Here is a 12,500-nt window from a genome sequence, read left to right on the forward strand (position 1 = left end):
CTTGACTGCTGAAATTGGATAAAATATCAGAGGAAGCAATCTGACAGAGCGGAAAAATGAATATGCAGTTTTTGTGGCGGGGCGGGGGGAAGCGCCAATTATTGTGTTTTTCTTATGCAAGAAAAAAAACCATGCCATGCCTGAAGAGACCTGTTTTGTCACCAATGGCGGATACAGACTGGATAAATGCAACGTGTGTGTACATGCATGTATACATGATGGCGTGTGTGTGTTTGTGTGTGTATGTGCATACATTCATGCGTATGTGTGCATGTATGCATGTGTGTGTCCTTGATAAACTATACATATGCACACACACATACACACACATGCATCCACACACACAGACACACACACACACACACATATGGCACAAAAGTAAAAATTTTAAAATATATGAAGACAAGGTACAAAAACAAACAGGGTGTATAAATTTGCCATTCCGGAAAATCGGAAGAAGTCGTTAACATTTCGAGCATGAACTCCTTTCAACAGAAGGGATAAATGAAGAGAGAAAAAAAATAGAGAAAGGAACACACACAAACACACACACACACATACACACACACATGCATATATACACCTGTATATCAAACCCATGCCAGCACAGAACATAAATGTTATATGATGACAATAATGATGGTATCTATATATCAGTGTGTGTGTAGAGCCATCAATGTATCATACTTAATGTATATATACACAGTTGATAGACCACTCTTGGAGTGCTTGGTGTTAGGAAGGGCATCCAGCTGTAGAAATTCTGCCAGATCAGATTGGAGCCTGGTGTAGACATCTGGTTCGCCAGTCCTCAGTCAAATCGTCCAACCCATACTAACATGGAAAGCAGATGTTAAACGATGATGATGATGATATATATACATACAAGGGGCTGCTGGCAAGTTCCTGGTTTGGGGTAAAAGAAAATACAGGAGGATCAGTTAATTATGATTTTGTTGAACATATTCCCCCTCTCAGATCCACACATTTATTGTAGTGGTCCTACCGTTTTTCTAAACCCTGTAAAAGAACTCGGAAGATTGGGCCTCCAACCAGGCCTTTCGCGACACCCTTAAAGCCAGGAACTTTTTGGGACCCTTTTGTGTATAGTGTGTGTGTTTATATATATATATATAATTTGTGGGTGTTTTTGTGCCTGTTTTGTCCGCCACACCACCTGACAACTGCTGTTTGTGTGTTTACATATTTGTAACTTAGAGGTTCAGCTAAAGAGAGTGAGACAGACTTTAAAAGAAAAGAGAGTACTGGGGTCAATCTTTTCAACAAAACTTCTTCAAGGCTGTGCCCCAGCATGGCCACAGTCTAATGACTGAGATGTGTGTGTGTGTGTGTGTGTGCATGTGTGTGCATGTGTGAGCATGTGTGTTTGATGCACAGAAGAAGGGATATATTCTTTTGCTCTTTTACTTTTTTACTTGTTTCAATCATTTGACTGCGGCCATGCTGGAGCACTGCCTTTTTTGTCGAACAAATTGACCCGCGACTTATGCTTTGTAAGCCTATTTACTTATTCTATTGGTCTCTTTTGCTGAACTGCTAAGTTACAGGGATGTAAACACACCAACATCGGTTGTCAAGCGATGGTGGGGAGGACAAACACAGAGACACACACATATATATATATACATATATACTACAGGCTTCTTTCAGTTTCCATCTACCAAATCCACTCACAAGGCTTTGGTCGACCCAAGGCTATAGTAGAAGACACTTGCCCAAGGTGCCATGCAGTGGGACTGAACCCAGAACCATGTGGTTGGTAAGCAAGCTATTTACCACACAGCCATACGACAGGCCTCTTACAGTTTCCATCTACCAAATCCACTCACAAGGCTTTGGTCGGCCCGAGGCTATAGTAGGTGCCAAGCAGCAGAACTGAACCAGGACCCATGTGGTTGGGAAGCAGAGCTTCTTACCACACAGCCATGCCTGCGCCTGTGTGTGTGTGTGTGTGTGTGTGTGTGTGTGTGTGTGTGTGTGTGTGTGTGTGTGTGTGTGTGTGAAGCCATAGTTAGAAATCTGATATTTGTAGTCTTCACAATTTTAGTTTCAAAATGAGAGTGGAATTAGCAGTGGTGGTAAGAATGGGGACGTCTGGTGACCCCGAGGAGAAGGGAAGGAGAAGGGGGTTTGTTGAATTTCACGTTTCTTATGTTACAACAGCATCTTGTGAACTCCAGCGACTTCCTTCTTCTTTCAATCTTTCTCCCATCCCCCCGCTTTCTCGTAACCCTCCAAAACTCTAAGAGTCCCATTTCAAACTTTCACTGCACTCTCTGTCTCTCTTCAGTAAAGGCGTTTATATCTAGGCTGCTTTTATGGGATTGATGACTGCTAGAAATAGCAGCCAAATTTCCCTTCACTGATGGGGGCTAATATTTAGGTTACTTTTATGGGATTGCTGACTGCTAGAAATCTGCTAGAAATAGCAGCCAAGTTTCCCTTCCATGATGGGGCTAATATTTAGGTTACTTTTATAGGATTGTTGACTGCTAGAAATAACAGCCATATATATATATATATATATATATATATATATATATATATATATATATATATATACATATATACATCATCGTTTAACGTCCGCTTTCCATGCTAGCATGGGTTGGACGATTTGACTGAGGACTGGTGAAACCGGATGGCAACACCAGGCTCCAATCTAATTTGGTAGAAACTCTGCCAAATTAGATTGGAGCCTGGTGTTGCCATCCGGTTTCACCAGTCCTCAGTCAAATCGTCCAACCCATGCTAGCATGGAAAGCGGACGTTAAACGATGATGATGATGATGATGATGATATATCATATTGATAGAAATGGCAAGACAATATATATATATATATTTGACAGGAAGGACAACAAAAGAATGAAAGAGACTTCAATATTATGCAAATAGAGGAATTTATCTGTAAAAATGTGACACTTATTCAGTAGCCATGATAAAACTCCGAGTTTTGGATGCCAGGGTGGGAGCCCATGCCAACATCTCTTCAGTTATCCGGCCAATTGGTGTCACATATTTTTAGATATATATATATATATATATATGTATATCATCATCATCATCATCATCGTTTAACCTCCGTTTTCCATGCTGGCATGGGTTGGATGGGAAGTACAGGTGTGGCTGTGTGGTAAGAAGTTTGATTTGCAACCACTTGGTTCCAGTTTCAGTCCCATTGTGTGGCACCTTGAACAAATGTCTTCTACTATAGCCCTGTCTGTGTGTGGGGTGGGGGTCAACCAAAGCCTTGAGTTGATTTGGTTGAGGGAAACTGAAAGAAGCCCATCGTGTATATATACGTGTGTGTGACTGTTTGTACCCCCCGCCCCCGTACCATTACTTGACAACTGGTGTTGGTTTGTTTATGTCTCTGTAACTTAGTGTTTCAGCAAACGAGACCAATACGATAAGTAAACCTTAAAAGAATAAGTCTAAGAAATAAAAATTCTTCAAAATGGTGCCCCAGCATGGCCACAGTCAAATGACTAAAACAAGTAAAAAGATTAAAAAAATATATATGTGTGTATGTATGTGTGTATGTTTATATATGTGTATATATGTATTTTATTTCTTTACTGTCACTTCTGATATCTCTAAGTCTGTTAGAATCCTATGCTGGATAAGTTCACCCGCATTGCATACAGAAATGCACACATGCATATTGACACGCATGTCTGTACTCTGTGCATTGCATTCCCATTGATGCACACACACACACAAACATATATATATATATATATATATATATATATATATATATACACACAAGGTATTTTATCACAATTTTCCTGTTATTACAGCTTGTGTTAAATCACAACCATCGCCACCACCACCATCGCCACCATCACCACCACCACCACCACCGCCACCACCACCATCACTTAAATCTCTTCCATAAGTTTCACTACAGGATGGAGTGGTGAGTGGAGGGGACTGGACTTATTTAACATTGTTATCTTGTTCCTATAATCACAGATAATGGTTCACAAACAAGAAGCACTTAACACCAGCTTCCACATCATCATCATCATCATCATCACTACCACCACTACTACTACTACTACTACTACTACTACTACTACTAATAATAATAATAATAATAATAATAATAATAATAATCGTATTACCATTATCATGTTTAGCTTTATCTTGGATCCTGTTATTGAGCCTCAGTGTGGCTACTCAGCTTGATTTGCTAGAAACAGCAGTCAAATTCTTGTTGAATTTGGCAGTATTGTCTTTACAAAGAAACAGGAAGGATACATGAGATAACATTGTCCTAAATACATCCCCAAAAGACATGGCTTAAATTCCTTCAATCATATAATAATGTAGTCTTAGCTCCTTGGGCAAGTGTCTTAACCCAGGACAGACCAAAGCCTTGTAGGTGGATTTACGACAGAAACACTGAAAGAAGCCTATCATGTATTTTTATGTAAAGTGTGTGTGTGTGTGTGTGTGTGTGTGTGTCCAGCCATAAAAACCCTGCCAAAATAGACACAGAAGCCTGGTGTAGTCTTCTGCTTGACCAACTTCTCTCAAATCATCCAACCCATGCCAGCAAGGAAGACGGATGTTAAATGATGAGGATGAGGATGATGATGATATTTGTATGCATGCATCAATATATTTAGATATAAGTATCTTTATGTGCATGTGTGTGTGTTTGTGTCTCCTTGCATTGCCATTGCCATAAGCAGTGTCGATCATTTTCAATGTGCTTCAAAAACATGTCGGGCCATAGGGAAATATTACTTTGTTTGGAAACAAGTGAAGGGTTGGCAATAGAAAGAGCATCCAGCCATAGAAAACCTGCCTCAAATAAATTCTGTCCAACCCATTCAATCATAAGAGTGGACATTACAGAGATGATGGTTCATTTTAATTTTTGCTTTCATCCTCTCACCCAACACAAAAATATTGAGTTTATTTGTAGAGTTTTTTAATACAGGGAGAGAAAAGTCAGTGGTGATAATAGTTTTTGAACCCCCACTATTTACAGGGGAAGAATTAGGGATAAATAGCAGAGATTAATGCAGGATTTGAACTGATGTAACTAAGGATAAGAGAAGAGTACAAAAACTGGGGGAGGAGGGGGATTTCGGTGGGGAAGAAGGATTGGATAAATATGTTTTGCAAAAAAAGCTCACCTACTTACACACACACACACACACACACACACACACACACGGTATTCTGAAACCCTGACATACATGGAGAACGTTACACATATAAGCTATGTGACATGTATACACATATACATTCATACATACAGACAGACACACAGACATAATTTTTACATGTGATCTGTTCCTTCCTTGATGGCAGATTCCTGTTCTACTAATATGGCTTTAATAGTTCTAACTTGTTGATCTTTCTGACACAATACTGGTGACCCCCACCACATTCATTGGCTTTATACTTCCTCTCTCAAACACTCAGACAGCTACACACACACACACACATAGATATATAGGGGTATGTGTGGGTATATACACACACACACACACACATATATATATATACATATACATATATATATATATATATATATATATATATATATATATATATATATATATATACAAACACACAGGCAGACAGACACACACACATGCAATTGTGTGTGTGTGTGTGTGTCACAGACCTTCCTATTCTGTTAAATATCACTTGAATATATTGTTGACCTTTGAGTTTGCAGAACCTCATTCTCCACTTTGTCAGATCGTGTATACCACTCTACCATTTCCTTCCTTTGGATCAATTCAGCCACTCTAAACACACCCCCACTCACACACACATGCACACTTACATGCATACATGATTATGTTCGTGTAACACACAACTTCATATAGTGAGAATCATTGAATTCACTTAGAATTTCAAATAGACATTAGCATAGCCATTATATATGTGACCCTGTGTGTGTGTGTGTGTGTGTGTGTGTGTGTGTGTGTGTGTGTGTGTGTGTGTGTGCCTTGTCTTTCTTGCTTCAGTCATTGGACAGTGGCATTGCTAAGGCACTGCCCTTAAAGGGTTTAGCTGAATAAATCAACCCCAGAACTTATTTCATTTTTCAAGTCTGATACTTATTTTCATTCACGTATTTTGCTAAACCTAGTAGGTTACAGAGACATAACAAAACCAACACTGGCTGCCAAGTGGTAGAGGAACAAACACAAACGTCCACACACACGCACACACAGATTCATATTAAACACTGGTAAGGTCACTGTATTACATTTTGCAATCATAATATACTACCAAGTAGATTAAAGGGTTATAAGTCAACACTCTGTCCTACCTGTGTTAGCAGTGCATTGTTTACATAAATATTCTTTCTTTTACTCTTTTACTTGTTTCAATCATTTGACTGCGGCCATGCTGGAGCACCTCCTTTAGTCGAGCAAATCGACCCCAGGACTTATTCTTTGTAAGCCTAGTACTTATTCTATCGGTCACTTTTGCTGAACCACTAGATTATGGGGGACGTAAACACACCAGCATCGGTTGTCAAGCGATGTTGGTGGGGGACAAACACAGACACACAAACACACACATACGTATATATACATATATACAACGGGCTTCTTTCAGTTTCCGTCTACATATATTCATATACCAAACATAACTTTCTGTGCTAGCTCTAAATTCTATTTTAAAATCTGTAGAGATACACTTAAGCTATATATATATATGAGTCAAAGCAAGCGTTAGCCATGGGCAAAGCTCTTATCTATTAACACTCCTCACTTTACTGTGAGGAGGTTGTCTCCCTTGTCAGTCAATAGATAAGCACTTGCCCGTGGCTAAGAGTTGTTTTGACTCTTATTTCTAGCAATGCTTGGGGTTATTTGCACCCTCACTCACTTCAGTGACATTTACAGTTGTACCTTTTGGTTTTTGAATTGCTAACAGCCACCTTAATAATTCATATATATATATATATATATATATATCGTTGCTGTTATGCAAAAGTGTTGTAAGTCCTAAACATTGCTTTTTCTGAAATCAAAAAAATAGTTTTACCATTCCATAGCAAAATCATTGTCCTACACTTTGGCAATTTTTGATATCCGAAGCAGCTGGAGATACGATAGTTTGATCAAAAGAACTGGCTATAGCAAGCAAAAATAAATATTGCAAAAATGCATTTGGCCAAATTTGGACATACGACAGTATAACATAATAGTAACAATATGTGTGTGTGTGTCTGACAGGCTTCCTCACAGTTTCTTTCTACCAGTTTAATTAATTTTCTTAATTTCAGATTATTTTTGTTCAGTGTTCATGTGTCACACATATACATTGAGTAATTCTAAAACTAGATTTATGCTAACAATTTGTCTCCTAATTCCACACTCCAAGACTGTAATCAAATGTTCAAGTTATCCTCATTGGTTCTGTTGACTGAGTAGTTCCATTTTTTGTTTCTAATCAAAAATCTAGAACATTAGGTATCCCTCTTACGAGACCTTTTGTTATATTAGTTGTCTGATTGAAATGTTTTCTCCTTGCAGATATCTATCAACCAAATCAACTGAATCATGGGTGTTTTAGCTGGTCTTGTACGATGCCTGTTCATCCTCTTTAATTTCATCTTCTGGGTAAGTTCCTTTCACTCGTCTCACTCAATCACTTTCATATCAATGGCTTTTGTTTTATCAATCAAAATTATGTGCTATAACACTCTTCCACATATACAAAAACAGCCATACCAACAATCCAGCATACCTCCATCATCAGCTGCCCCTCAGATATCATTATGGTTTCGACACCTGGGCAGTACAATTCAATCCGGCGGTGCCAACAGCACTAAGAGATGCCATCTTACTTTATAGAGTGTAATGGGTACTTTCCATGTGGCACCATCTCTGGCAGGGTCATCAAGTAAGGTGCAAGTTCAGATGCCTCACCTGAGGTGGGGAGTGGTATCGAGGGAGGTGGCTTTGTGCCAGGTGATGATGAGGTTAGAGTATGAGTAGAAAGAGGGGGGGAGGTGTCTTGCAGTGGAGGAGACACATGGCTTCCCCAGTTGGAGGGAGTGGAGAGGGAGGAGAGAGAGAGAAAGAAGATGGTGAAGATGCGATGGGGTGTACACCCAAGGTACAGGGAAATATAGCAGGGCTGAGGAGTCGGAGTCTGTCATGAAGTCAGTCGGAGTCTGTCATGAAGTCAGTCGGAGTCTGTCATGAAGTCAGTCGGAGTCTGTCATGAAGTCAGTCGGAGTCTGTCATGAAGTCGGAGTCGGTCATGAAGTCAGTCGGAGTCGGTCATGAAGTCAGAGTCGGAGTCGGTCATGAAGTCGGAGTCGGAGTCGGTCATGAAGTCGGAGTCGGTCATGAAGTCGGAGTCGGTCATGAAGTCGGAGTCGGTCATGAAGTCGGAGTCGGTCATGAAGTCGGAGTCGGACACAATCAAGCGGTAGCTGGAGTCAAAGTTGATAAAGCTATACTGACTCTGATTCTGACTCACAATGTCTTTCTTCTTTAATATAAACCAGTTATAACATACAGGCCTACTAAAAGTACAAATATGTGTTTTATGAGATATGTAGACTACAATCACTTAATTACATAAAGAGGAGTCAGTCGGAGGTGCCATTAGTACAGGAGTCAGAGTCCAAGTTTTTTGTTTTGATTCCATAGCCCTGAAATATAGTGAAGTGGAGCAGGAATTGGATTGGGTGAGTGGGTGGGTAAGTTCACGAGATTGTGGATGGGGTGTGGGAGAATGAGGGAGTGGGAAACATTGTGGGTGGGCATGGATAGAGGGATGGCAAGGTGCTAGGAGGATATGTTGTGGGGAAGAGATTTGACAGGGGAATATTGTGTGCAGGTAGGTCTGCGAAGGAGAGCAAGGGGTAGAGGGGAGGGGAATACAGTGAGTGGTGAGCACAGGTCGGAGAGGGGGGAGGTGTTAGGAAGATGGAGAGGTTCGTGAAGGACAGATTGCTTGCAAGAGCCTGGACATAAGGGACTTTCCCCTTATGGCCCCAGTCTTTCCAAACAGCAAATTACCAATTGCTTCAGTCGTTTGTCCTCTCCTCTGTGAAGTTCAACATCTGGAGATCGTTTTTTGCCTCTTCATCCCACATCTTCCAAGATCTTCCTTGCCATAACTTGGGTTCTTAACCATTTTGTCTCAACGTCTCCACAAGAGGAAAGATTTGAAAATAAACTTGCCATTGTGTTGTCATAACCAGGTCAGTCTTGACAATTCCATTTATTTTATATTTTTCCAGCCTTAGTGTACCTAGGGTTACATGATTCAATGTTCTATTTTTAATATGGTACAATGTGAGGGCGATTTGATTGTTATTTGTATCATGACTAAAGAAGACTATAAAATCTAAGTTGTCTATTTTTAACATCTGATCAATCCCGTTCGATTGAACTTATAATCAATAGCATTATAGTTGTGAAAATCTCTTTATGTAGGACAAAGCTATTTAATGCAGTTGAGGGCAGTGAGCAAGCAGAATTGTTATAGTTCTGAACAAAATGCCAACACACAAAGAAATGCTACTGAGTTCAAATGTTGTCAAGGTCATTTTTGCCTTTCATCTTCTCTGGGTCAAAAAGTACCAGTTGTGCAATGGGGTCAATGTAATTAACTAATCAATTCTGTACTCCTAGCATTCCTGGTCTTGTGTCAAAATTTGTGTACTTCATTCAAATGGTGCAGTATGATCTGAAGGATTTGACTGCTATTTCTTGCAAAGAAACTGGCACTTTAGAGACCCTATCATTTGCTTAGCAATTTGAATAATTAGAAATAAAATCAAGTAATATAGTAATGATAAATTAAAATAAATTGGTTTAATTAGTGTTAATATATAATATAGGTAAGGCAACGAGCTGGCAAAATCGTTAACAAGCTAGACAAAATGCTTAGTGGTATTTCATCTGTCTTAACATTCCGGATTCAAATTCTACCAAGGTTGACTTTGCCTTTCATCCTTTTGGGGTCGATGTAATCAGCTCCCTCCACTCCCCCTATAAATTGCTGGCCTTGTGCCGCAATGCGAGACCAATATGTAATATAGGTGAAGATAACGAGCTGACAGAATCGTTAGCATGGCAGAGTGCTGAGTGGGATTTTGTTCGTCGTTTACATTGTGAAATCAAACGCTGGTCCCCACTACACTGTCCAGCCTGGTGTGCGTGTGTGTGTGTTTGTGTGTGTCTGTGTGTGTGTGTGTATGTATGTATATTTGTGTGTGTGTATGTATGTATATTTGTGTGTGTGTATGTATGTATGTATATTTGTGTGTATGTATATTTGTGTGTATGTATATTTGTATGTATATTTGTGTGTATGTATATTTGTGTGTGCATATGTATATTTGTGAGTGTGTGTGTGTATATTTGCGTGCGTGTGTGTATGTATATTTGTGTGTGCGTGTGTGTTTATATATGTATATTTGTGTGTGTGTGTTTATGTATATTTGTGTGTGTGTGTATATATGTATATATATTTGTGTATATGCGTGTGTATATGTATATATATTTGTGTGTCTTTGTCTTGATATCACATGATGATTGTAAATGAGCATCACCATCATACAAGTGATGCTGTTAATATTCTGTCTTCTATGAGAAGACATGTCTGGCCATGTGGAAACATTACTTTATTTGGAAACATGCAAGGGTTGGTGACAGGAAGGGTATCCGGCTGTAGAAAACCTGCCTCAGTGAAACCCATCCATCCCATGCAAGCATGGAAAAGTGGATGTTGAACCCATGATGATTATAATGATTACATTGTATAGAACTGATAAGAATGATGTAAATGCGACGTGTTGACATTAATTAGTAGAAAACATGTGCCCAGTTGCTGTTGAGTGTAGACATACCGAAAGATTTTCCACAGAGATTTATAGGTTGTTGATAGATTGATAGTAATATGAGAAACCTTCACTTCCTCCTACAATATGCAACTGCATGTGCATACATCATCATCATCATCATCATCATCAAAGTTAAAACTTACACCCACATGCGTTTAAAATGTTAAATCATTTCCAGTGAGAAAATTAGTTAGAAAAAAAATTCAAGAAAGAAAAGAAGAAAAGAAAAAAACACATTCTCTGAATCTAAAACATTGCGTTCACATACAGAAGCATGCTTATTTATATATATATATATATATATATATATATGTATGTGTATATATATATGTATATATGTATATATATATGTATATATATATATGTATATATATATGTATATATATATGTATATATATATATGTATATATATATGTATATATATATATGTATATATATATATGTATATATATATATGTATATATATATATGTATATATATATATGTATGAAGGAGTCATACCCTATGACTGGTGTAGCAGCATCATAGTCAACTGCTACAAAGGTAAAGGGGACGCTTTAGATACAAATAATTACAGAGGCATCAAGCTGTTAGATCAGGTTATGAAAGTTACAGAGAGGGTCATAGCCCAACTAATTAGGGAGCGAATCAATTTAGATGAGATGCAGTTTGGGTTCGTGCCAGGTAAAAGCACTACTGATGCCTTATTTCTAGTGAGACAGTTGCAAGAGAAATACCTAGCCAAGGATAAACCTCTGTACCTGGCTTTCGTTGACATGGAGAAAGCCTTTGACAGGGTCCCCCGATCCCTTATCTGGTGGTCAATGAGGAAACTTGGGATAGAAGAATGGCTAGTGAGAGCTGTGCGAGCCATGTACAGAGATGCGGCCAGTAAGGTGAGGGTTGGAAATGAGTACAGCAATGAATTCCGGGTAGAGGTAGGGGTCCACCAAGGTTCCGTCCTCAGCCCCCTATTATTTACCATAGTCCTCCAGGCAATCACAGAGGAGTTCAAGACAGGTTGCCCCTGGGAGCTCCTCTATGCTGATGACCTTGCCCTAATTGCGGAGTCACTATCAGAACTAGAGGAGAAGTTTCAGGTGTGGAAGCAAGGTCTAGAATTGAAGGGCCTTAGAGTCAACCTAGCTAAAACCAAAATCCTAATAAGTAGGAAGGTAGATAAAACACAAACCCCTTCAGGTAGATGGCCCTGCTCAGTATGTAGAAAAGGAGTAGGTAGTAACTCTATAAGATGTACCCGGTGCAAGCTATGGACACATAAGAGGTGCAGCAACATCAAAGGCAGGTTAACTAGCAAGTTAGTTTTTGTTTGTGGCAGATGTTCAGGTGCAATAAAGACTGCAAACAAACAGGAAACAACTTCTATCTCATTCCAGGGTGAAAAACTAGAGGTAGTCGATAGCTTCCGCTATCTGGGCGACCAAGTTAGTAGTGGGGGTGGGTGCGCTGAAAGTGTAGCTGCTAGAATAAGAATAGCCTGGGCAAAGTTTAGAGAGCTCTTACCCCTGCTGGCGACAAAGGGACTCTCACTCAGAGTAAAAGGCAGACTGTATGACGAATGCGTACGAACAACCATGCTACATGGCAGTGAAACATGGGCT

General features: G+C 39.4%; 1 protein-coding gene across 6 annotated transcripts in view; it reads left to right on the top strand.

Annotated features, from left to right (window-relative positions):
- LOC106873584 (CD9 antigen) overlaps positions 1-12,500 on the top strand; it is a 166,583-nt gene that overhangs the window by 137,437 nt on the left and 16,646 nt on the right. For all 6 annotated transcript variants that reach the window (XM_089354639.1, XM_089354641.1, XM_052969171.2 and 3 more), the window contains one exon: positions 7,547-7,633. In XM_089354639.1, the coding sequence (XP_089210765.1) occupies positions 7,574-7,633 (60 nt within the window). In that variant the 5' untranslated portion in view covers positions 7,547-7,573. The remainder of the gene's footprint in view (positions 1-7,546; positions 7,634-12,500) is intronic.

This window comes from Octopus bimaculoides, chromosome 7, assembly GCF_046866305.1.
Source record: "Octopus bimaculoides isolate indiv1 chromosome 7, ASM4686630v1, whole genome shotgun sequence".
Lineage (NCBI taxonomy): Eukaryota > Metazoa > Mollusca > Cephalopoda > Octopoda > Octopodidae > Octopus > Octopus bimaculoides.